Raw genomic sequence first — 26,942 nt, forward strand, 5'->3', positions numbered from 1 at the left:
TGTTCAACCTCTCTTTCGTGAGCTGCATTTATCCCCCTCTTCAAAGGGGGGGACACTCTTGACCCAAACTGCTACAGACCTATATCTATCCCACCCTGCCTGTCTAAGGTCTTCGAAATCCAAGTCAACAAACATATTACCAACCATTTCGAATCCCACCGCACCTTCTCCGCTATGCAATCTGGTTTCAGAGCTGGTCATGGGTGCACCTCAGCCACGCTCAAGGTCCTAAACTATATCTTCACCGCCATCGATAAGAAACAATACTGTGCAGCCGTATTCATTGACCTGGCCAAGGCATTCGACTCTGTCAATCACCACATCCTCATCGGCAGACTCGATAGCCTTGGTTTCTCAAATGGTTGCCTCGCCTGGTTCACCAACTACTTCTCTGATAGTGTGTCAAATCGGAGTGCCTATTGTCCGGGCCTCTGGCAGTGTCTATGGGGGTGACACAAGGGGAGTTGTATGGCATTGAAAACTCGTCTGGAGGGGTGCCAAAGTGTTCAATTATTGGGCCAACTCTTCTCTGTATACATCAATGATGTCACTCTTGCTGCTGGTGAGTCTCTGATCCACCTCTACGCAGACAACACCATTCTGTATACTTCTGGTCCTTCTTTGGACACTGTGTTAACAAACCTCCAGACGAGCTTCAATGCCATACAACTCACCTTCCATGGCCTCAAACTGCTCTTAAATGCAAGTAAAACTAAATGCATGCTCTTCAACCGATCGCTGCATGCACCTGCCCGCCTGTCCAGCATCACTATTCTGGACGGCTCTGACTTAGAATATGTGGACAACTACAAATACCTAGGTGTCTGGTTAGACTGTAAACTCTCCCTCCAGACTCATATCAAACATCTCCAATCCAAAGTTAAATCTAGAATTGGCTTCCTATTTCGCAACAAAGCATCGTTCACTCATGCTGCCAAACACACCCTCGTAAAACTGACCATCCTACCAATCCTCGACTTCGGCGATGTCATTTACAAAATAGCCTCCAATACCCTACTCAATAAATTGGATGCAGTCTATCACAGTGCCATCCGTTTTGTCACCAAAGCCCCATATACTACCCACCACTGCGACCTGTACGCTCTCGTTGGCTGGCCCTCGCTTCATACTCGTCGCTAAACCCACTAGCTCCAGGTCATCTACGAGACCCTGCTAGGTAAAGTCCCCCCTTATCTCAGCTCGCTGGTCACCATAGCAGCACCCACCTGTAGCACGTGCTTCAGCAGGTATATCTCTCTGGTCACCCCCAAATCCAATTCTTCCTTTGGCCGCCTCTCCTTCCAGTTCTCTGCTGCCAATGACCGGAACGAACTACAAAAATCTCTGAAACTGGAAACACATCTCCCTCACTAGCTTTAAGCACCAGCTGTCAGAGTAGCTCACAGATGACTGCACCTGTACATAGCCCATCTATAATTTAGCCCAAACAACTACCCCTTCCCCTACTGTATTTATTTATTTTGCTCCTTTGCACCCCATTATTTCTCTCTACTTTGCACTTTCTTTACATTTACATTACATTTAAGTCATTTAGCAGACGCTCTTATCCAGAGCGACTTACAATTCCACTGCAAATCTACCATTCCAGTGTTTACCTTGCTATATTGTATTTCCTCCGCCACCATGGCCTTTTTTTTGCCATTACCTCCCTTATCTCTTCTCATTTGCTCACATTGTATATAGACTTATAGATTTTTTCTACTGTATGTGTGTTTTAATCCATGTGTAACTCTGTGTTGTTGTATGTGTCGAACTGCTTTGCTTTATCTTGGCCAGGTCGCAATTGTAAATGAGAACTTGTTCTCAACTTGCCTACCTGGTTAAATAAAGGTGGAATAAAAACAAAATTGTCAATGGGCCGCACGGTGCATACTGGGCGATTCTGGGACAGTGTGTGCACTTAATGGAAGTCAATTGGGTGTTATTTTAATCTTTCTCCATTTATTGGCCATTAAAATGTCCATCTCCTAATCTCTTCAAGTATTTCTCAATAGTCTGAGTGAATAATAATCTGGGCAACCCAGAACCACATTTTATGCAATGTGGTTCTGGTGGGGGAGGTTATTTGTCATAGCGGGTTGTGAAACCAGTGTATTTCTCTTTGGTATTATACAAAAGGTGGTTCTAATCCTGAATACTGATTGGTTAAAACTGCATTCCAGCCGGTGACTATTCCACAAATTACCACCGGCTAAATCTATGACCTTAAAATGCCTGTTTCTCTGTTCCACCTGACTGTGCAATCCACTGTCTCATCAGCCCAGCCAGGCAATTGATAAACTTGATCTCCACTATAAAAAGAATCTAGACATTATGTAACATTTCTTTTAGACTAAAATGTTTTCAACAGCATAGATTTGTATATACCTCGAACTCCAACTGTCCTTTAGTAATGAATGAGTCGGGATGAGACAGACATGTAAGGCAACGTTTCTCTGCCAGTCGAAATCATGAATTAGCTGGCATAATTTGGATATGGATATATACAAAGAAATGTCAATTGATAAAAGGTCAAACGAAGTTTAGCTAGTTTGCAGTATTTCCAGCTTCAGTTTGAAGTGATTGTGTGAGCTGTGTTGTTGGCTAGCTCCTCTGAACAACAGTGTCCTGACGAGAGGGCACATTTTCTAAACCAGGCAATATCGCTCATCATTAACTCATTGTTATTGATGTATGCAAATAAATGTCACTAGAAAACAGATTAAACAAACGCAAATGGATCTACTTGCTGTTATTCTGGCTGCACTGTTTGACGGTACTAAGTTAGCCATAGTTGGCTAGCTAGCAAGCAAGGGAAAAGAACGTTGCCAGCCAGTATGGTAATGGAATGTTTAGAACAATGACTGGGTCGTGTCTCTGGTAGCGACCCTACATTTGTTTCAGGACTATATCTTGTGAAAGGATGAAATAGTATGAATAAATTAAAATTATTTCGTTTTTTAATGAAAATATGTCAATCATTATTTGAGTATGTTGGTAACCCCTTGTATGAAATTGATAATGCCCTCGAAGTCGGTGTTTGGAGGATATATTGACTTCGTCTCGGGCCTAACAACACCCGTGTCAAAATATCCTCCAAACACTGGCTTCTCGGGCATTATCACTTAATTAGACAAATTTAACGCAGCCTCTGCCAAGTCTATGAGCCTTCCGATATTCAAAGGGTGCCAGACAGATGCGTTCAGTTTGGTTCAACGTTTGCGAGGTTTCGTGACAGTTTGTACTGAACAACACGTTACCCCGAAGCGGTACGTACTGTTCTTAAACAGCCTTGGAGCTACACTTGCTTCTGTTTGGTGGGAGCAGCGAGGTGTGGTCTGATCAATATGGGTGTGACCACTCGAAATCCCAAAACTCATGCAGCACTTCGAGCTGCATTCGGGAGCTGCAATTATCCTGTGGTGTTGCAGTGTGTGTGTTCGAGCCGGTAGGCTAACGAAGCCGGCTGTAGACGAAAGTCGGCGCGTGAAGTCGGGGAGGTTAATAAGTGACAAACAAAAATCGGACCCTGTAGTGGTTTTCCAACAACAAGAGAACAATCAGATCAGCAGGAAACCAACTCGAGATAATAAAGCCAACTGTTGACATAAACAAAAACAATAAAGGAGATGGTTGATCTCTCTGCATTGTGCTATTCTGCCAGGTCGCAGTTGTAAATGAGAACTTGTTCTCAACTGGCCTACCTGGTTAAATAAAGGTGAAATAAAAACATTAAATACAAAATTCTGCTTGCTGGAGTTGATTCAAAATCAGGCCCAAAAGCGCTAGATATGCAAACAAACTGTTTTAAACTGTGACTCGAACCAGAATTAATTGTATTGGGACAGTTGCATATTTAACTTGTGAGAGTAGTGTAATGGCCAACAATGCATACTCACTGCAGTTGAGTTCCTCAGTGTGGAGTACAGTCAGATGCTGTCCTCTGGTGGCCAGTTACAAATATACCCCACACTGTTGCCCTTGGTGACTCTTTACAGTCTTCCTGTTTGCTACAGATACTGCACTGGAGGTGGCGCCAGTGAGCTTCAGGGCAACCATTTATCAGAGAGCCGGATGTGGGGGTTTACTGAGACACACACAGGTCTGTGTGCCATACATACACAGTGATGCAGTAAAGTAAGCAGAGCTGAGCAGAAGCAGTTATGGAGTTGCGAGCTGAACTGCTGAAGTCCATCTGGTATGCTTTCACCTCTCTGGACGTGGAGAAGAGTGGGAAGGTGTCCAAGTCCCAGCTAAAGGTGAGAGGTCAGGGTTCAAGTCGGGGGGCAGTAGGGGTCAAAGAGCAGGGAGGATGGGATTGATTTTCTTCAGTGTCTTTCTGTCCTTCAAATGTGTTTGAAGTGGTTTTTGTGTGCTATTGATGTTTTTACACAACTGTTTTTGTTAATCTTTTCAGCATATTTTCCTTGTTTTTAGGAAAATTATATTTTCTGTAATTGGCATCAGAACTTGTTTTATTTGTTTATTTATTGATCTCGTCAGGTCAACCCCATTAGATGAGACACTTTATTTTCAAGATCTGATCTCTTTCCTGTTAGCTCAATGCGTGGGTGTGATATGTCCTTTAGCATGAGTTACACAGCACTGTATACTGATTGGTGTCTTAGATAATGTTATTGCTTGATCAAACCCCTTCTATTGGAATTTGATCACATTCATAATTAATTTCATCATTATACAGCCCTAGTTTTGACGCTTGGCCGCCCTCCTCAAGTCTAGAATAACAAACACATGACTGTAACTGGGTTCATTTCTGGGATTATGTATGGGCCAGACTATGGAGAAACAATCATCAATAATCTGCTATGGCGATAGGCCTATCTCTATGTTCAGAGGCAGACCCTCTATGAGCCCCCTCATGATTCTGGGGGGCTGGTGGGGTGTTATTGCACTGGTGTTTGGGTGAATACGTGTGTGCTGTATTGTCATGTGTTATGGGTCAGTGATTTTGTGTTGCTTTGTGTGTGGGATCAGGCATTGTGACGTTTCTAATCCCAGTCACACCGAGGGGCTTGTGCTCTGTGTCCCAGCCGTTGCTATAACGACATTGTCAAATAGTCCCTGTGTCTTGCCACCTCCATCTCCTTGCTCTAAGACTACAGGCTCCAAAACTGGAATTATGGAAGTTGAAATTGACATTTCTGCTGGCATAACATTTTTGAGATTTTATTAAATAAAAAAATACATTTATTTCTGTCTGTCTGTCTCTCCATGTCTTGTAGGTTTTGTCTTTTAACCTGTATCCTGTATTGATGAGATTTATGTTTAATCTCATAACCTGTATCCTGTATTGATGAGATTTATGTTTAATCTCATAACCTGTATCCTGTATTGATGAGATTTATGTTTAATCTCATAACCTGTACTCTGTGTTGATGAGATGTAGGTTTTGTCTCATAACCTGTACTCTGTGTTGATGAGTTGTAGGTTTTGTCTCATAACCTGTACTCTGTGTTGATGAGTTGTAGGTTTTGTCTCATAACCTATACTCTGTGTTGATGAGTTGTAGGTGTTGTCTCATAACCTGTACTCTGTGTTGATGAGTTGTAGGTTTTGTCTCATAACCTGTACTCTGTGTTGATGAGTTGTAGGTGTTGTCTCATAACCTGTACTCTGTGTTGATGAGTTGTAGGTGTTGTCTCATAACCTGTACTCTGTGTTGATGAGTTGTAGGTTTTGTCTCATAACCTGTACTCTGTGTTGATGAGTTGTAGGTGTTGTCTCATAACCTGTACTCTGTGTTGATGAGTTGTAGGTTTTGTCTCATAACCTGTACTCTGTGTTGATGAGTTGTAGGTGTTGTCTCATAACCTATACTCTGTGTTGATGAGTTGTAGGTGTTGTCTCATAACCTGTACTCTGTGTTGATGAGTTGTAGGTTTTGTCTCATAACCTGTACTCTGTGTTGATGAGTTGTAGGTGTTGTCTCATAACCTATACTCTGTGTTGATGAGGTAGGTGTTGTCTCATAACCTGTACTCTGTGTTGATGAGTTGTAGGTGTTGTCTCATAACCTAAACTCTGTGTTGATGAGGTAGGTGTTGTCTCATAACCTAAACTCTGTGTTGATGAGGTAGGTGTTGTCTCATAACCTGTACTCTGTGTTGATGAGGTAGGTGTTGTCTCATAACCTGTACTCTGTGTTGATGAGTTGTAGGTGTTGTCTCATAACCTGTACTCTGTGTTGATGAGTTGTAGGTGTTGTCTCATAACCTGTACACTGCGCTGAACATCCCCCACGACCCTGTGGCTCTAGAGGTCCACTTCAGAGATGATGATGATGGGCCGGTGTCCAACCAGGGGTACATGCCCTACCTCAACAAATTTATACTGGACAAGGTACTGTACACACACACACACACACACACACACACACACACACACACACACACACACACACACACACACACACACACACACACACACACACACACACACACACACACACACACACACACACACACACACACACACACTTGACATCCTCTCTTTCTGACCCCAGGTGGTTGAGGGCACATTTGATAAGGAGAATGTGGATGTGTTCTGCTGGACTCTCTGTGCCAAAAAGAACTACCGGCCTAAAGATGGCATGGGTGTTCTGCTTGATAAAGACGCCTTCTATCTCTGGTGCATCTTCAACTTCCTGTCTGAAGACAAGTATCCACTTGTCCTGGCCCCAGAGGAGGTAAGTTCTTAGCCCTGGACGTATAATCCAAAATCATTTTCCTCTTTTCTTCCTTACGTTCATCAACCTTTCTTGCAATAATGTCAATGGGAGATTCTGTCTCAAGTTCAGATTTGTCCCATTATGTGTCCCATTCATTCCATGTGGCCCCTCTCAGGTGGAATACCTCCTGAAGAAGATCTGCTTAGCCATGAGTGTGGAGCTTAGCTGTGTGGACATGGAGGATTTCATATCCCAGGAGCCTGTGCAGCTGAGCGGCATCACAGTGTGGGCCTTCCTGGACTTTGTCAACACCGGGAGGCTGACCAGAGGCGTGGAGAATGACTCTGTCACCATGGCGATAGACAAGGTCTACCAGGAGATAGTGGGCAATATCATAAAAGAGGTGCTTTTAACATAAAGATTATTAGAAATGTTTGTGTTGGTGTGCATGTAATATGCATGTAATAAACGTATAAAGTATAACAGTATTTATATAAGTAGGCATGTGTAACTTTGTGTGGGTGTATGTAACCGTCCTCAGGGGTATCTGTGGAAGAAGGGTCACTTGCGGAGGAACTGGAACGAGCGCTGGTTCTCTCTCCGGCCCAGTACTCTGCATTACTACGTCAGTGAGGACCGCAAGGAGTGTAAAGGCTGTATCGAGCTGGACCACAACTGTTGTGTGGAGGTACACAACGCTGGATTATGTAGAATAGAAGGCACAGCTGAGCTGAGACATTTGTTCAGAGAGCAAGGCTTCATGGTAGCATGTATAGAATGAATATGACCCCATTCTTTATAACAATAAGAACGTTGGAGTGTGCAAGTTGTTGTTGTTATGATGGTTATTTTCTGCAGTGTTGTGGTTGCACTGACAGGTGCTACCAGAGAAGGAGGGGAAGAGGTGTATGTTCTGTGTGAAGACGCTAACTAAGACCTACGAGATGAGCGCCCCCGACACCAAGCAGAGACAGGAGTGGACCACAGGTCAGAGATTATACTCTCTACTGTACACTACACACACACTGTATTTTTAAAGCCACAAGAACATTTAGGGGTAGATTTTGGGCAATATCTAGTAGCCAGGGTAATATTCTAATAGCCAACGGTTGTAAAATCTATGCCATGCGATATTTGATTAAACTAGGGTAGTTTATTAATAATAATAATAATAAATGACATTTACAGACATAAATCATAAAGCTCTTTTGGCACATATTCTACTAGCCCAGTCTAAAAATACTAGCCCAAGCTGAACTTTGTTCCTGCAGCGATCCAGACAGCGATCCGTCTGTGTGTAGAGGGGAAGAACTCCCTGCATAAGGACCTGAAGCTGCGACGCAGAGAGCTAAGGGAGGAGAGGGAGAGGAGGCGCACCACCAAGGAGGAGGAGCTACAACGTCTGTGCCTCCTCCAGGGGGAGAAGGAGAGCAAGCTGGCCGAGCTGGAGCTCCTACAGGTAGGGGTGGGGGTGAGAGAGAGATCGAGACCGGGAGAGAGAAAGATCACTATGAAGAAAACAGAACTTTGGATAGCTATGTGACAAAAGCATCACAATAACCTCTGTTATATTTGTTGGTATCATCGGTGTGCAGGAGGCGCAGAGGCACTCTCAGGCAGCACTGCTGCAGGAGGAACAGAAGAGGAGACAGAAACATGAGGAGCTGCAGAGAACCCTGCAGGACCAGCTACAGCAGGCTGAAGAGGTGAGAAGCTAAGGAGATGAGGAGGAGGAGATTAGCTGGATAAGGAAAGAAGTTAGAGGTAAGAGGAGGAAGGAGAAGAGAAGGTGAGAAGGATAAGTAGAGGAGAAGGAAGGTGTGAGACAATGAGAAGAAGGACCCAACATACATGTCTAACTCAAAGATCTTTAAGGATTTAACTGTGGCTTTGTCCTGGTTTAAGCGTGTGTTTGTCGTGGGCCAGGAGCGGGACAACATGCAGGCGGAGATGGCCCTGAAGGATGCGGAGACGGACCGCCAGAGGAAGAGGATCAGGGAGCTGGAGGAGATGCAGCTTCGCCTGGAGGAGGCCCTGCACCAGGAGATTAGAGCTAGACAGAATGAGGAGGCCTACCGCCTCGCACAGGCCAGGTAACACACACACACACGTATACTGTATGTACAGTATACACACACGCACGCACAAACACACACGCACACACAAGTACACACAGGTAGCAAACGTCATGGAAAAGGACTATATACTATCTTACACCCCCTGACACTTACATGTCTTCTGTAAATGTCTTACACTTCTTAGTGCTCACTCTGTGCTCACAGTTTCCTGTCATTTCAGTCTGTTACCGCAAAGTCACACAAAAAATGAAGGTAGGGGGACGTTTCACATTGGAATTGATGGCCTTGACCTGCTAGCTACAGTGTGTGCTTCATTTAGTGAAATCTGCAAACCACAATTTTGTCTTTTTAAAGATAAGTTAACCCAAATCAAAAACGAGCCAAACCAAAATGAACACTGGTATTAATCTGAAGTTGTACCTCAGTTTATCTCAAATGCAAGGAACCCTCAGTCATACACACACACAGCTGTGTTTGTCGGTAGACGTGTTTGCTCTCAGAGAAACACCAACGATTTCCTGTTATCTCTGCTCATTACTTGTGGTTTGTCTGCTTTCTCAGGAACTGAACATCTTAAGGTGTTTTTTTCTTTTTTTTGACCCCTAGGAGAGCTCAGCTTTAGTTTTTCCATAACCCTCCTCTCTGGTTGGTCCCTTCGTTATGACATTGTCATAATTGTGCTCTTTGACTGGTACCTTGATAATGACATTGTCATAACCGTGTTCTCTGATTCATCCCCATAAGCGTGTTGTCTTATTGGTCCCTTCATAATGACATGGTCATAACTCTTCTCTCTGATTAGTTTATCATAATGACATCATCATAACACTTCTCTCTGATTGGTCCTTCAAAATGACATCTTCATAACCTTGCTCTCTGATTGGTCCCTTCATAATGTCAACAACACATACAATAAGGAAATCAGGACACCAACAGAAGTTTTAGAATACAGTACACAATAAGTGGGCATCCCTAATCTGTAACTGTAACATTATTAACATTGGTCCAACCAACTAATTTTAGAGCTCCAACAAGGCTTGAAGTGCAGTGTGATTAGAACCCTGCATAAGGGTTCTCTCCTTCTCTCTCTTCACCACCAGTCTGCTGGTGGAGGAGGAGGAGAAGATGAAGGTCCTGCTGGCCCTCCAAGAGGAACAGGAGCAGTACATCCTGAAGACCCAGAGAGAGAAGCAGGAGCTCAGGCAGGAGATGGTAACCAAGTCCCAGGCTTTAGAAGAGGCCCAACACCAGCTGGAGAAGGTTCGGGCCAACCGGCACAGAATGGACCATGACATTGCAGTGAGTGCAAAATAATCCGTATCGGACCCTAGATCTTCTGCTAAATACAAATCTGGGAACTACTTTGCATAAATGTATAGCTGCTACTCGACAGCTACTCTACTATACTACTCAATTTACACACTTGCCCCCATCCCCCCCTTCCCCAATACATATGGATATATTATACTATAAATTGTGCCTTTCTGTATTTTAATTATGCTAACATCTTTATTCTATTCTACTGCCTTTTACTTTATTTTCATATTATTATTTTTCACTATTTCTTATTGTTGTTGCAAGTAAGCAAGGAACCTGCAAGTAAGCAGTTCGTTAGACAAGGTATACCATATGTATCCGGTACATACAACTAATAAAACTTGAAACTACTTATCAAGAAATTATAGTCCGGTTAACTACCTTTGCTGCCCCGTTTCTGTGTGATCGGGAATGCATGTGAATGAGCATAATGTGGACGGCAAGATAACGGGACGGCAAGATAATGTTCAGGATCTTAGACTACCGGTCAAAGATTCAGAACACCTACTCATTCAAGGGTTTTTATTTATTTTTACTTTTTTCTACATTGTAGAAAAACACTGAAGACATCAAAACTATGAAATAGCATATTGAATAATGTAGTAACCAAAAAAGTGTTTGTCAAATCAAAATATATTTTATATTTGAGAATACATTTCAATACATTTCAATTTGAATACATATTTATATTCTTCAAATAGCCACCCTTTGCCTTGATGACAGCTTTGTGCACTCTTGGCATTCTCTCAACCAGCTTCATGAGGTAGTCACCTGGTATGCATTTCAATTAACAGGTGTGCCTTGTTAAAAGTTAAATTGTTGAATTTCTTCCCTCCTTTATGCGTTTGAGCCAATCAGTTGTGTTGTGACAATTTGGGGGGTTATACAGAAGATAGCCCTATTTGGTAAAATACCAAGTCCATATTATGGCCAGAACAGCTCAAATAAGCAAAGAGAAACAACAGTACATCATTACTTTAAGACATGAATATGGAACATTTCAAGAACTTTTAAAGTTTCTTCAAGTGCAGTTGCAAAAACCATCAAGTGCTATGATGAAACTGGCTCTCATGAGGACCGCCACAAGAATGGAAGACCCAGAGTTACCACTGCTGCAGTTTATTAGCGTTACCAGTCTCAGAAATTGCAGCCCAAATAAATGCTACGACATCAACTGTTCAGAGGAGACTGTGTGAATCAGGCCTTCGTGGTGAATTGCTGCAAAGAAACCACTACTAAAGGAAGAAGAGACTTGCTTGGGCCAAGAAACACGAGCAATGACATTAGACCAGTGGAAATCTGTCCTTTGATTTTGAGTCCAAATTGGAGATTTTTGGTTCCAACCGCTGTGTTTTTGTGAGACGCGGTGTTGGTGAACGGATGATCTCCTCATGTGTATTTCCCACCGTAAAGCATGGAGGAGGAGGTGTTATGGTGTGGGGGTGCTTTGCTGTTGACACTGTCTGTGATTTATTTTGAATTCAAGGGACATTTAACCAACATGGCTACCATAGCATTCTGCAGCGATACACCATCTCATCTGGTTTGCGCTTATTGGGACTATCATTTATTTTTTAACAGGACAATGACCCAACACACCTCCAGGCTGTGTAAGAGCTATTTGACCAAGAAGTAGAGTGATGGAGTGCTGCATTTAGATGACCTGGCCTCCACAATCCCCCGACCTCAACCAAATTGAGATGGTTTGGGATGAGTCGGACCGCAGAGTGAAGGAAAAGCAGCCAACAAGTTCTCAGCATATATGGGAACTCCTTCAAGACTGTTGGAAAAGCATTCCAGGTGAAGCTGGTTGAGAGAATGCCAAGAGTGTGCAAAGCTGTCTTCAAGGCAAAGGGTGGCTATTTGAAGAATCTAAACTATAAAAAATAAATAAATTGTTTAACACTTTTTTGGTTACTACAAGATACCATATGTGTTATTTCATAGTTCTACAATGTAGTAAATAGTAAAAATAAAGAAAAACCCTTGAATGAGTAGGTGTTCTAAAACTTTTGACCGGTAGTGTAGTTCGATGTTATGCAGTACTTTCTCCCACTATGATGACTATTTAGTAGTTCCTGTATGTGTGTCAGTGTGCACGCTATGTTTTGTCCTTCTTGTCCGATAAACATCTCAAAATGAAGCACAGTGGACTCTGGATTCAGCATAAAACACAATAATTTATTAATTGACTCCCCCACTGTCTCCGCTTTCACTTCATCTCTCATTTTCTTCCCCTTCACCCTTTCACATTCTTTTTCTCACAACCTCTCATCCCCTTCCTCTCCATGGTCTCCCTCAGACTGCTCAGAGGAAGCTGCGGCAGGCCAGCACTAGTGTCAAACACTGGAATGTCCAGATGAACAGACTGATGCATCCTATTGGACCGGGAGGTGAGCTGAGTTGTGAGGGAAGTATTATGGTGTGTAAAGCTAAGTGTGAACGGGTGCCTCTGTCAAACTCATTGTCCTTCCTGCATTCTCTTTCTTGCTTTCGCTCTGATTCTCTCCTCCCTTCCATCTCTCTATCGCAGAGAGAAGAATCTCACTTGGAGGCTCAGTGGATCCGGTTGTGCGTGGGCCCTCCTTACGAGACTCAAGCCTACGCCTGTACCATCAGAGGAGTGAGGGAGAGAGGGAGAAGGAGAGGGAGAGAGAGAATGAGCAGGAGAACATAGAGGAGAAGAAGTTTGAGGAGAGTGTGAGCATCATAGGGAGAGAGGAGAGGCGTCTGTCTCAAGCCTCCAATGGGGACATGGACTGTGCCTGAGGCCCAACACCCCTAAGCTAATGTTAATGTAAATACATACTACTGGGATTGTACTATCAGATAATTTGATATCACCTTTTGTTTACTTAAGAGGATGTATTTTTATGTGAGTATTTTCACCTTTCTTTTCTCTCTCTCCCCGTCCTTACTTGGTCAATTACTATGACGGTAATAATATTAGCAAAATAATGCTAATATTCTTGGTGCTTTCATGGCAGGAAAGTCTTCAAATTTGAACTATAAATGTTTTTATTCTGTAAACTCTTTTTAATTGTAATTGAAAACCAAAGCTCATTAACAAAAACAGCACTGGACAACTTGGCTGATGATTGTTTTTGACATGTGGGATGAAGAGTTTGAAATGGAAATAAATTATGTATAATGATTTGTAATATTCATGTGTAAACATACTGAATTGTAATTGGATGCATTTTACCGCCATATCATACTGTGCTATGATTGGTTAAGACCACCCAAATGGTTAGGTCATGGTCAGTTTGATCCTGGTTGGCGATACGTGAACATGCCAGTTATAGCTAGCTAATAAAGAGCTACGTTAAGAAATATCCTGTAGTACTGCATTTGATTATTTTGTACAAAGCGTGCAAAACAAGACATGGTGTCAGAGTAAAAGGTCTTACAAGATGGATTCTTCTGGAGTTCCTTCACCTCGAATAGACTGGGAGTCTACACACTTACCCGACGCATGGCGTAAGTACAAACAGCATGTGGAGTTAATGTTCACGGGTCCTCTGAAGGATAAAGGAGAAAAGGAAAAGTGCAGCTACTTGCTCCTCTGGATCGGTGAAAAAGGGAGAGATATTTACAACACATGGACACTTACCGAGGCTGAATCAAAGGTACTGAAAACATACTACGATCGTTTTGAAGCATATGTTGTGCCGAAGACCAATACGATTTTCGCTAGGTACAAATTCCATGAGAAAGTACAGGGAGCTAGCGAGTCTTTTGAACAGTTTGTGACAGAGCTGTGTCTGCTTGTGAAAGACTGTGATTATGCAAACAAGGATGAGATGGTCAGGGACCGTATTGTATTTGGAATACGCTCACCGTGAGTGAGAGAGAAACTTTTGAATGTTGGGTCTTGTTAAGGGTTGCGTCAATTCGAATCTGGTATCAGAACAAGTATGACACTGAGTCACCGATTGTATACTATGTACTTTTTATTAGCTAACTTATAAGCAATAGGTGGTAAATGCGGATTTCGTATATACGGGCTCTCTGTCACACCTCGCAGGGCAAACAGAGAACTGACTTGTTCCTGACAAAGTTATTATAATATACTCTGACAGAAGTTGTTCCTGCTTCCGAGCCGGCCTGTCAGAGTAGAGACTGGGCGTGGTTTAAACTCACTCAGCCTATCGTTGATTGTTGGCGCACAAACTGTTCCCAGCCCCTAGGCGTTTCAGCGGTCAGGCGTTGTAGCTGTGTAGAATATCTATGCGCTCATACTCTCGATACAGTTATCACACACCTGGCTCCTGTTAGTTCTAAGTTTGAGTTCTAACAAAAGACAGTCTGTTTGCTACACTACGCTCTATATGTGTCCCCCATAACTCATGATAACTGCCTACACCCAAGGTTAGCCATTTTCCGCTACTGTTAGTTCTAACACACACAGACACCCTCATGATAGGCCAAGCATATTTTCAACCCTGTCAGTCTGAGGTAACGCTGGACAAAGCTATCGACATAGCCAGATCTCATGAGCTAGCACAGGCTCAGATGAAAACCATTTAGTGCGGCAGCAGGAGTGCATCACGTGAACAAGCAGTGCACACAGTCAGGCAGACATCAAAGCACACCTCCTGTGCACAGAGAGCGTGTTTTTAGAACGGAGAGAGACATAACTCCAAAACAGAGCAACACAGACTCAAAACGCCCCAAAACATGTGGATATTGTGAATGGCGAACAAGGAAATTGCCCAGCGAAAGGCAAACAATGTACTAAATGTGGAAAATGGAATCACTTTGCAAAAGTGTGCAGAGCTTACCGTGGAAAAACAGTACACACAGTGAGTGAAGATGAAAGGCTAGCCTCCGGTCCTGCTGTCACTGTTAGTGAGTCGTCCTCACCTGCTGTGTCCTCAAACACGTTTGACATTAGTAGGCAGATTGCCTTAGTACCTTTGTTCAGAGAGTCGGAGGTTGACTCCTATTTTTGTGTATTTGAGCCTATAGCCGTAGCATTGAAATGGCCTGAAGACATATGGTGCCTATTGCTTCAGTGTAAATTAACTGGTAAAGCCCAAGAGGTTTTGTCAGCGCTACCTCTGGAGGACAGTTTGAATAATGAAGTGGTCAAAGCTACTGTTCTTCGTGCCTATGAGCTTGTGCCTGAGGCATACCGACAGAGATTTAGGTCTCATAGAAAGTCTTCTAGTAAGACTTATGTGGAATTTGCTAGAGACAAGGGAAATCTGTTTGATAAATGGCATTCTGCTAGTAAGGTAACTGATTTCAACTCTCTCCGGGAGTTAATCTTGTTGGAAGAGTTTAAAAATTGCTTACCCGAACGCATTGTAGTTTACCTAAACGAACAGGAAGTATCCTCCCTGGCAGAAGTGTCTGTGTTGGCAGATGAGTTTGTGTTGACGCACAAGAGGGTATTTTATTTTGAAGCTAGCCCGGCCAGAGCTCCTGTGCTACCACCGAAGCATACTCCTGGGCTACAATATCCGGACCCACAACCGGTCTATCGATGTCACCGCATAAAGAGGAATAAACAGACTCACCCCATTGCGACGTCCCCCAAAGGCTAACTTTCTAGCCCTTGCTATCTCCTTGCTTGCTAATTCGGCCTGCTAACTCCTAGCTTGTTCAGCCCCGGTCCGCTAACTGCTACGTTGTTTAGCCCCGGCCTACTAACTGTTAGCTTGTTAGCACAGGCCTGCTAACCGTCTGAATCGCCGCGTCCCAAACACTCACTGGACCCATATTTACTTTCTATCTCTTTTTGATTTTTAATTTGTTTATACCGTCCGGTAACCTGCCTCACCCAATGTGATACGGAATCGCTGTTATTTTTAATTTTTAGAACACACTCAAGAACCTCCAGAAGCTAACCAGCTAACTAGCTACAAGCTATTTAGTCATTGTTACCCACTGCTAGCGGCTTTTACCTTTTACCTTCTGAACAGCCAGACAGTTTTTTTAACCTGGATAACACTCGCCAGTCCAGCTTCCCTGCCCCATCCACCGCTCCCCCCTGGACACTGATCACTTGGCTACATAGCTGATGCATGCTGGACTGTCCATTAATCACGGTACTCCATTCTGCTTGTTTATGTTTTATCTGTCGCACTCAGGCTCTGTGTGTAGTTAATCCGACCCTCCCTGCCTAGTCAACGCCATTTTACCTGCTGTTGTTGTGGTAGCTGATTAGCTGTTGTTGTCTCACCTACTATTTTAGCTACTGTTTTAGCTAGCTCTCCCAATTCAACACCTGTGATTACTGTATGCCTCGCTGTATGTCTCTCTCAAATGTCAATATGCCTTGTATACTGTTGCTCAGGTTAGTTATCATTGTTTTAGTTTACAATGGAGCCCCTAATTCCACTATTCATACCCCTGATACCTCCTTTGTCCCACCTCCCACACATGCGGTGACCTCACCCATTACAACCAGCATGTCCAGAGATACAACCTCTCTCATCATCACCCGGTCCCTAGGCTTACCTCCGCTGTACTCGCACCCCACCATACCCTGTCTGCGCATTATGCCCTGAATATATTCTACCATGCCTAGAAATCTGCTCCTTTTATTCTCTGTCCCCAACGCTCTAGGCGACCAGTTTTGATAGCCTTTAGCCGCACCCTCGTACTACTCCTCCTCTGTTCCGCGGGTGATGTGGAGGTAAACCCAGGTCCTGCATGTCCCCAGGCACCCTCATTTGTTGACTTCTGTGATTGAAAAAGCCTTGGTTTCATGTATGTCAACATCAGAAGCCTCCTCGCTAAGTTTGTTTTACTCACTGCTTTAGCACACTCTGCTAACCCTGATGTCCTTGCCGTGTCTGAATCCTGGCTCAGGAAGGCCACCAAAAATTCTGAGATTTCCATACCCAACTATAACATCTTCCGTCAAGATAGAACTGCCAAAGGGGGAGGCGTTGCAGTCTACTGCAGAGATAGCCTGCAAAGTAATGTCATACTTTCCAGGTCCATACCCAAACAATTCGAACTACTAATTTTGAAAATTACTCTCTCCAGAAATAAGTCTCTCACTGTTGCCGCCTGCTACCGACCCCCCTCAGCTCCCAGCTGTGCCCTGGACACCATTTGTGAATTGATCGCCCCCCATCTAGCTCCAGAGTTTGTTCTGTTAGGTGACCTAAACTGGGATATGCTTAACACCCCGGCAGTCCTACAATCTAAGCTAAATGCCCTCAATCTCACACAAATCATCAAGGAACCCACCAGGTACAACCCTAAATCTGTAAACAAGGGCACCCTCATAGACGTCATCCTGACCAATTGGCCCTCCAAATACACCTCCGCTGTCTTCAACCAGGATCTCAGCGATCACTGCCTCATTGCTTGTATCCGCTACGGAGCCGCAGTCAAACGACCACCCCTCATCACTGTCAAACGCTCCCTAAAACACTTCTGTGAGCAGGCCTTTCTAATCGACCTGGCCCGGGTATCCTGGAAGGACATTGACCTCATCCCGTCAGTTGAGGATGCCTGGTCATTCTTTAAAAGTAACTTCCTCACCATTTTAGATAAGTATGCTCCGTTCAAACAATGCAGAACTAAGAACAGATATAGCCCTTGGTTCACTCCAGACCTGACTGCCCTCGACCAGCACAAAAACATCCTGTGGCGGACTGCAATAGCATCAAATAGTCCCCGCGATATGCAACTGTTCAGGGAAGTCAGGAACCAATACACGCAGTCAGTCAGGAAAGCTAAGGCCAGCTTCTTCAGGCAGAAGTTTGCATCCTGTAGCTCCAACTCCAAAAGGTTATGGGACACTGTGAAGTCCATGGAGAACAAGAGCACCTCCTCCCAGCTGCCCACTGCACTGAGGCTAGGTAACACGGTCACCACCGATAAATCCATGATTATCGAAAACTTCAACAAGCATTTCTCAACGGCTGGCCATGCCTTCCGCCTGGCTACTCCAACCTCAGCCAACAGCCCCGCTCCCCCGCAGCTACTCGCCCAAGCCTCTCCAGGTTCTCCTTTACCCAAATCCAGATAGCAGATGTTCTGAAAGAGCTGCAAAACCTGGACCCGTACAAATCAGCTGGGCTTGACAATCTGGACCCTCTATTTCTGAAACTATCCGCCGCCATTGTCGCAACCCCTATTACCAGCATGTTCAACCTCTCTTTCATATCGTCTGAGATCCCCAAGGATTGGAAAGCTGCCGCAGTCATCCCCCTCTTCAAAGGGGGAGACACCTTGGACCCAAACTGTTACAGACCTATATCCATCCTGCCCTGCCTATCTAAGGTCTTCGAAAGCCAAGTCAACAAACAGGTCACTGACCATCTCGAATCCCACCGTACCTTCTCCGCTGTGCAATCTGGTTTCCGAGCCGGTCACGGGTGCACCTCAGCCACGCTCAAGGTACTAAACGATATCATAACCGCCATAGATAAAAGACAGTACTGTGCAGCCGTCTTCATCGACCTTGCCAAGGCTTTCGACTCTGTCAATCACCATATTTTTATCGGCAGACTCAGTAGCCTCGGTTTTTCGGATGACTGCCTTGCCTGGTTCACCAATTACTTTGCAGACAGAGTTCAGTGTGTCAAATCGGAGGGCATGCTGTCCGGTCCTCTGGCAGTCTCTATGGGGGTGCCACAGGGTTCAATCCTCGAGCCGACTCTTTTCTCTGTATATATCAATGATGTTGCTCTTACTGCGGGCGATTCCCTGATCCACCTCTACGCAGACGACACCATTCTATATACTTCGGGCCCGTCCTTGGACACTGTGCTATCTAACCTCCAAACGAGCTTCAATGCCATACAACACTCCTTCCGTGGCCTCCAACTGCTCTTAAACGCTAGTAAAACCAAATGCATGCTTTTCAACCGTTCGCTGCCTGCACCCGCACGCCTGACCGGCATCACCACCCTGGATGGTTCCGACCTTGAATATGTGGACATCTATAAGTACCTAGGTGTCTGGCTAGACTGTAAACTCTCCTTCCAGACTCATATCAAACAACTCCAATCGAAAATCAAATCAAGAGTCGGCTTTCTATTCCGCAACAAAGCCTCCTTCACTCACGCCGCCAAACTTACCCTAGTAAAACTGACTATCCTACCGATCCTCAGCGATGTCATCTACAAAATTGCTTCCAACACTCTACTCAGCAAATTGGATGCAGTTTATCACAGAGCCATCCGTTTTATCACTAAAGCACCTTATACCACCCACCACTGCGACTTGTATGCTCTAGTCGGCTGGCCCTCGCTACATATTCGTCGCCAGACCCACTGGCTCCAGGTCATCTACAAGTCCATGCTAGGTAAAGCTCCGCCTTAGCTCAGTTCACTGGTCACGATGGCAACACCCATCCGTAGCACGCGCTCCAGCAGGTGTATCTCACTGATCATCCCTAAAGCCAACACCTCATTTGGCCGCCTTTCGTTCTAGTTCTCTGCTGCCTGTGACTGGAACGAATTGCAAAAATCGCTGAAGTTGGAGACTGTTATCTCCCTCACCAACTTCAAACATCTGCTATCTGAGCAGCTAACCGATCGCTGCAGCTGTACATAGTCTATCGGTAAATAGCCCACCCATTTTTACCTACCTCATCCCCATACTGTTTTTATTTATTTACTTTTCTGCTCTTTTACACACCAATATCAAATCAAATCAAATTGATTTATATAGCCCTTCGTACATCAGCTGATATCTCAAAGTGCTGTACAGAAACCCAGCCTAAAACCCCAAACAGCAAGCAATGCAGGTGTAGAAGCACGGTGGCTAGGAAAAACTCCCTAGAAAGGCCAAAACCTAGGAAGAAACCTAGAGAGGAACCAGGCTATGTGGGCTGGCCAGTCCTCTTCTGGCTGTGCCGGGTGGAGATTATAACAGAACATGGCCAAGATGTTCAAATGTTCATAAATGACCAGCATGGTCGAATAATAACAAGGCAGAACAGTTGAAACTGGAGCAGCAGCACAGTCAGGTGGACCGGGGACAGCAAGGAGTCATCATGTCAGGTAGTCCTGGGGCACGGTCCTAGGGCTCAGGTCCTAGTTGAAACTGGAGCAGCAGCATGGCCAGGTGGACTGGGGACAGCAAGGAGTCATCATGTCAGGTAGTCCTGGGGCATGGTCCTAGGGCTCAGGTCAGTTGAAACTGGAGCAGCAGCATGGCCAGGTGGACTGGGGACAGCAAGGAGTCGTCATGTCAGGTAGTCCTGGGGCATGGTCCTAGGGCTCAGGTCCTCAGAGAGAGAGAAAGAAAGAAGGAGAGAATTAGAGAACACACACTTAGATTCACACAGGACACCGAATAGGACAGGAGAAGTACTCCAGATATAACAAACTGACCCTAGCCCCCCGACACAAACTACTGCAGCATAAATACTGGAGGCTGAGACAGGAGGGGACAGGAGACACTGTGGCCCCATCCGAGGACACCCCGGACAGGGCCAAACAGGAAGGATATAACCCCACCCACTTTGCCAAAGCACAGCCCCCACACCACTAGAGGGATATCTTCAACCACCAACTTACCATCCTGAGACAAGGCTGAGTATAGCCCACAAAGATCTCCGCCACGGCACAGCCCAAGTGGGGGGGGGGGGGGCGCCAACCCAGACAGGATGACCATAACAGTGAATCAACCCACTCAGGTGACGCACCCCCTGCAGGGACGGCATGAGAGAGCCCTAGTAAGCCAGTGACTCAGCCCCTGTAATAGGGTTAGAGGCAGAGAATCCCAGTGGAAAGAGGGGAACCGGCCAGGCAGAGACAGCAAGGGCGGTTTGTTGCTCCAGAGCCTTTCCGTTCACCTTCCCACTCCTGGACCAGACTACACTCAATCATATGACCCACTGAAGAGATGAGTCTTCAGTAAAGACTTAAAGGTTGAGACCGAGTTTGCTTCACTGACATGGGTAGGCAGACCGTTCCATAAAATTGGAGCTCTATATGAGAAAGCCCTGCCTCCAGCTGTTTGCTTAGAAATTCTAGGGACAATTAGGAGGCCTGCGTCTTGTGACCGTAGCGTACGTGTAGGTATGTACGGCAGGACCAAATCAGAGAGATAGGTAGGAGCAAGCCCATGTAATGCTTTGTAGGTTAGCAGTAAAACCTTAAAATCAGCCCTTGCTTTGACAGGAAGCCAGTGTAGAGAGGCTAGCACTGGAGTAATATGATCAAATTTTTTGGTTCTAGTCAGGATTCTAGCAGCCGTATTTAGCACTAACTGAAGTTTATTTAGTGCTTTATCCGGGTAGCCGGAAAGTAGAGCATTGCAGTAGTCTAAACTAGAAGTTACAAAAGCATGGATTAATTTTTCTGCATCATTTTTGGACAGAAAGTTTCTGATTTTTGCAATATTACGTAGATGGAAAAAAGCTGTCCTCGAAATGGTCTTGATATGTTCTTCAAAAGAGAGATCAGGGTCCAGAGTAACGCCGAGGTCCTTCACAGTTTTATTTGAGACGACTGTACAGCCATTAAGATTAATTGTCAGATTCAACAGAAGATCTCTTTGTTTCTTGGGACCTAGAACAAGCATCTCTGTTTTGTCCGAGTTTAATAGTAGAAAGTTTGCAGCCATCCACTTCCTTATGTCTGAAACACATGCTTCTAGCGAGGGCAATTTTGGGCCTTCACCATGTTTCATTGAAATGTACAGCTGTGTGTCATCCGCATAGCAGTGAAAGTTAACATTATGTTTTCGAATAACATCCCCAAGAGGTAAAATGTATAGTGAAAACAATAGTGGTCCTAAAACGGAACCTTGAGGAACACCAAAATTTACAGTTGATTTGTCAGAGGACAAACCATTCACAGAGACAAACTGATATCTTTCCTACAGATAAGATCTAAACCAGGCCAGAACATGTCCGTGTAGACCAATTTGGGTTTCCAATCTCTCCAAAAGAATGTGGTGATCGATGGTATCAAAAGCAGCACTAAGGTCTAGGAGCACGAGGACAGATGCAGAGCCTCGGTCCGATGCCATTAAAATGTCATTTACCACCTTCACAAGTGCCGTCTCAGTGCTATGATGGGGTCTAAAACCAGACTGAAGCATTTCGTATACATTGTTTGTCTTCAGGAAAGCAGTGAGTTGCTGCGCAACAGCCTTCTCTAAAATTTTTGAGAGGAATGGAAGATTCGATATAGGCCAATAGTTTTTATATTTTCTGGGTCAAGGTTTGGCTTTTTCAAGAGAGGCTTTATTACTGCCACTTTTAGTGAGTTTGGTACACATCCGGTGGATAGAGAGCCATTTATTATGTTCAACATAGGAGGGCCAAGCACAGGAAGCAGCTCTTTCAGTAGTTTAGTTGGAATAGGGTCCAGTATGCAGCTTGAAGGTTTAGAGGCCATGATTATTTTCATCATTGTGTCAAGAGATATAGTACTAAAACACTTGAGCGTCTCCCTTGATCCTAGGTCCTGGCAGAGTTGTGCAGACTCAGGACAACTGAGGTTTGGAGGAATACGTAGGTTTAAAGAGGAGTCCGTAATTTGCTTTCTAATAATCATAATCTTTTCCTCAAAGAAGTTCATGAATTTATCACTGCTAAAGTGAAAGTCATCCTCTCTTGGGGAATGCTGCTTTTCAGTTAGCTTTGCGACAGTATCAAAAAGGAATTTCGGATTGTTCTTATTTTCCTCAATTAAGTTAGAAAAATAGGATGATCGAGCAGCAGTAAGGGCTCTTTGGTACTGCACGGTACCGTCTTTCCAAGCTAGTCGGAAGACTTCCAGTTTGGTGTGGCGCCATTTCCGTTCCAATTTTCTGGAAGCTTGCTTCAGAGCTCGGGTATTTTCTGTGTACCAGGGAGCTAGTTTCTTATGAGAAATGTTTTTAGTTTTTAGGGGTGCAACTGCATCTAGGGTATCGCGCAAGATTAAATTGAGATCCTCAGTTAGGTGGTTAACTGATTTTTGTCCTCTGGCGTCCTTGGGTAGGCAGAGGGAGTCTGGAAGAGCATCAAGGAATCTTTGTGTTGTCTGTGAATTTATAGCACAACTTTTGATGGTCCTTGGTTGGGGTCTGAGCAGATTATTTGTTGCAATTGCAAACGTAATAAAATGGTGATCCGATAGTCCAGGATTATGAGGAAAAACATTAAGATCCACAACATTTATTCCATGGGACAAAACTAGGTCCAGCGTATGACTGTGACAGTGAGTGGGTCCAGAGACAAGTTGGACAAAACCCACTGAGTCGATGATGGCTCCGAAAGCCTTTTGGAGTGGGTCTGTGGACTTTTCCATGTGAATATTAAAGTCACCAAAGATTAGAATATTATCTGCTATGACTACAAGGTCCGATAGGAATTCAGGGAACTCAGTGAGAAACGCTGTATATGGCCCAGGAGGCCTGTAAACAGTAGCTATAAAAAGTGATTGAGTAGGCTGCATAGATTTCATGACTAGAAGCTCAAAAGACGAAAACATAATTTTTTTTTTGGTAAATTGAAATTTGCTATCGTAAATGTTAGCAACACCTCCGCCTTTGCGGGATGCACGGGGGATATGGCCACTAGTGTAGCCAGGAGGTGAGGCCTCATTTAAAACAGTAAATTCATCAGGCTTAAGCCATGTTTCAGTCAGGCCAATCACATCAAGATTATGATCAGTGATTAGTTCATTGACTATAATTGCCTTTGAAGTAAGGGATCTAACATTAAGTAGCCCTATTTTGAGATGTGAGGTATCATGATCTCTTTCAGTAATGACTGGAATGGAGGTGGTCTTTATCCTAGTGAGATTGCTAAGGCGAACACCGCCATGTTTAGTTTTGCCCAACCTAGGTCGAGGCACAGACACGGTCTCAATGGTGATAGCTGAGCTGACTACACTGACTGTGCTAGTGGCAGACTCCACTATGCTGGCCTGCACCCTATTTCATTGTGGAGCTAGAGGAGTTAGAGCCCTGTCTATGTTGGTAGATAAGATGAGAGCACCCCTCCAGCTAGGATGGAGTCCGTCACTCCTCAGCAGGCCAGGCTTGGTCCTGTTTGTGGGTGAGTCCCAGAAAGAGGGCCAATTATCTACAAATTCTATCTTTTGGGAGGGGCAGAAAACAGTTTTCAACCAGCGATTGAGTTGTGAGACTCTGCTGTAGAGCTCATCACTCCCCCTAACTGGGAGGGGGCCAGAGACAATTACTAGATGCAGACACATCTTTCTAGCTGATATGCACGCAGAAGCTATGTTGCGCTTGGTGATCTCTGACTGTTTCATCCTAACATCGTTGGTGCCGACGTGGATAACAATATCTCTATACTCTCTACACTCGCCAGTTTTAGCTTTAGCCAGCACCATCTTCAGATTAGCCTTAACGTCGGTAGCCCTGCCCCCTGGTAAACAGTGTATGATCGCTGGATGATTCGTTTTATATATCTCTACCTGTACATGACCATCTGATCATTTATCACTCCAGTGTTAATCTGCAAAATTGTAATTATTCGCCTACCTCCTCATGCCTTTTGCACACATTGTATATAGACTCCCCTTTTTTTTCCTACTGTGTTATTGACTTGTTAATTGTTTACTCCATGTGTAACTCTGTGTTGTATGTTCACACTGCTATGCTTTATCTTGGCCAGGTAGCAGTTGCAAATGAGAACTTGTTCTCAACTAGCCTACCTGGTTAAATAAAGGTGAAATAAATAAAAAATATAAAATAAAAAATTAGGCTCAAACTGAGAGTAGAGCCACAGAGTTGCCTACCTTTAGTCCTCGTCGACCAGCAGTAGTATATCAAGCATGCCAGAAGAATGAGCGTTCCTGTTTCTATTGTCATAAAGTGGGACATATGATTAATGATTATTTCCTGCTAAAACGCAAACAAGGGATGCCTCTTCGTGCCAAGCCACCAACAGGTGTTGCTCTAATTCGGTTTTGAGGTCTGCAACAAAACAGGTGCCTCAGGGTAACTGTAGTTTGAAAGTCTCAGTCCCCAACCGCAGTTAGGAACCATTCATTTTCGAGGGGTTTGTGTCCCTAACGAATGACGAAGCGTCTCAGCGTCCGGTTAAAATCCTTAGAGATACTGGTGCGGCGCAGTCGTTTATATTGTCTGATGTGTTGCCCTTATCTGACGATACATACTGTGGTTCCAGTGTGTTAGTGCAGGGTATTGAAATGGGTTTTGTCCCAGTGCCATTGCACTTTGTGAAAGTACACTCTGAGTTCATCAGTGGAATATTCCGAGTGGGGGTACGTCCTATGTTGCCAGTGAAATATGTGACCTTTATAATGGGTAACGATATTGCCGGAGGAAATGTAGTACTCGTATTGGAAGTATTGGATAAAAGTGACCACTCTCTCTCGAATGAGCTGGCACAAAGTTATCCACATGTGTTCCCCGCTTGTGCTGTCACTCGTGCCCAGGCACTACAAGAGGGTGACGAGATAGATTTGTCGAACACTGTTCTGTTCAAAGAGGATGATCAAGAGGATGGATTGTGTGATACCTCTGAGAAGGTGGTCCTGTAGCTCAGTTGGTAGAGCATGGCGCTTGTAACGCCAGGGTAGTGGGTTCGATCCCCGCGACCACCCATACGTAGAATGTATGCACACATGACTGTAAGTCGCTTTGGATAAAAGCGTCTGCTAAATGGCATATATTATTTATTATATTAAGCTGATCACCTCTGACAAACAGCCTAGGAAAGAATCAAAGAACGTTGAACTTATTGCTGATGCAATACAGTTACCAGTCACTCGTGAGCAGCTGATTGCTAACCAAAAGGTTGACCACAAGCTTGCTAAATGTTTTTCTAGTGTTGTATCATTGGAAGATGTGAAGAAGAAGAATGTGGCTTACTTCATTGATGGTAACCTCCTCATGCGTAAATGGAAATCCCATGTTGACGCGTGTGGAGATTGGAATGCTGTTTATCAAATAGTGATTCCTACAGCCTTTCGACAAAATGTGTTATCCCTTGCTCATGATCACCAGTGGTCTGGTCATTTAGGAATCACAAAGACTTATGATCGGATCCTCCAACATTTCTTTTGGCCGGGTTTAAAACAAGATGTGGCTCAGTTCTGTCGGACATGCCACACATGTCAGATAACAGGAAAACCAAATCAGGTTATTCCTCCCGCTCCTCTTTGTCCCATACCTGTCATAGGTGAACCATTCGAGCATGTGGTGGTTGATTGTGTCGGACCGTTACCGAAGACAAAATCAGGTAACCAGTTTTTGTTAACGATTATGTGTATGGCTACAGGATACCCCGAGGCCATTCCTCTGCGAAGGATTACAGCCCCGGTAGTGAGTAAAGCCTTAATAAAATTCTTCACGACATTCGGGTAAGCACCTATCACCCAGAGTCTCAGGGTGCGCTTGAAAGATGGCATCAGACACTGAAGTCTATGCTACGTAAATATTGTTTGGAATCTGAGAAAGATTGGGATGAGGGAGTTCCTCTAGTTTTGTTTGCTGCTCGTGAAACTGTGCAGGAGTCCCTAGGTTTCAGCCCAGCTGAACTAGTGTTTGGTCACACAGTGAGAGGACCAATGAAAGTCCTTAAAGAACAGTTCTTGTCCCAAGAGTTGTGTACAGGAGACGAGAATGTGTTGGACTACGTTAGTCGCTTACACGTTAGTTGTGAGAGCTTACACCAAGCTTGTGCTCTCGCAAAGGCAGCTCTGTCTTCCTCACAGAGGAGCATGAAAAAACACTATGATAAAGAGGCTGTTTCTCGTCCACTACAGCCAGGTGACCAAGTACTGGTGTTATTACCTGTTCCAGGATCTTCACTGTCAGCTCGTTTCTCTGGTCCTTATTTAATTGAAAAGAAAATAAGTGAAACTGACTATGTGCTTCAAACTCCTGATAGACAACGCCAATCTCGTGTGTGTCACATTAACATGTTGAAAGCTTACCACACCTGA

General features: G+C 44.4%; 1 protein-coding gene, 1 long non-coding RNA gene and 1 other non-coding gene across 5 annotated transcripts; all 3 read left to right on the forward strand.

Annotated features, from left to right (window-relative positions):
- Positions 1-4,103: 4,103 nt before the first annotated feature.
- LOC118399697 (differentially expressed in FDCP 6 homolog) lies at positions 4,104-13,418 on the forward strand. Of its 2 annotated transcripts, none has more exons than XM_052473791.1 (12): positions 4,104-4,259; positions 6,220-6,360; positions 6,524-6,706; positions 6,864-7,091; positions 7,230-7,376; positions 7,567-7,675; positions 7,960-8,147; positions 8,284-8,394; positions 8,594-8,781; positions 9,867-10,065; positions 12,386-12,476; positions 12,617-13,418. In XM_052473791.1, the coding sequence occupies exons 1-12, from the start codon at positions 4,164-4,166 to the stop codon at positions 12,850-12,852; spliced, it is 1,917 nt and encodes a 638-aa protein (XP_052329751.1). In that variant the 5' UTR covers positions 4,104-4,163; the 3' UTR covers positions 12,853-13,418. The 2 variants fall into 2 exon arrangements, with proteins under 2 accessions (XP_052329751.1, XP_052329752.1); XM_052473792.1 differs by having other exon boundaries at positions 8,615-8,781.
- LOC127910355 (uncharacterized) lies at positions 4,266-6,173 on the forward strand. 2 transcript variants are annotated; one of them, XR_008074504.1, is made up of 3 exons: positions 4,266-5,489; positions 5,859-5,975; positions 6,056-6,173. It is a non-coding gene; the product is annotated as an uncharacterized LOC127910355 (long non-coding RNA). The 2 variants fall into 2 exon arrangements; XR_008074505.1 differs by lacking the exon at positions 4,266-5,489 and adding an exon at positions 5,750-5,817.
- A 12,104-nt stretch (positions 13,419-25,522) lies between the features above and the next one.
- On the forward strand, positions 25,523-25,598 carry trnat-ugu (transfer RNA threonine (anticodon UGU)). Its single transcript has one exon. It is a non-coding gene; the product is annotated as a tRNA-Thr (tRNA).
- The last annotated feature ends 1,344 nt before the right edge of the window (positions 25,599-26,942 follow it).

This window comes from Oncorhynchus keta, chromosome 21 (assembly GCF_023373465.1).
Source record: "Oncorhynchus keta strain PuntledgeMale-10-30-2019 chromosome 21, Oket_V2, whole genome shotgun sequence".
Classification (NCBI taxonomy): domain Eukaryota; kingdom Metazoa; phylum Chordata; class Actinopteri; order Salmoniformes; family Salmonidae; genus Oncorhynchus; species Oncorhynchus keta.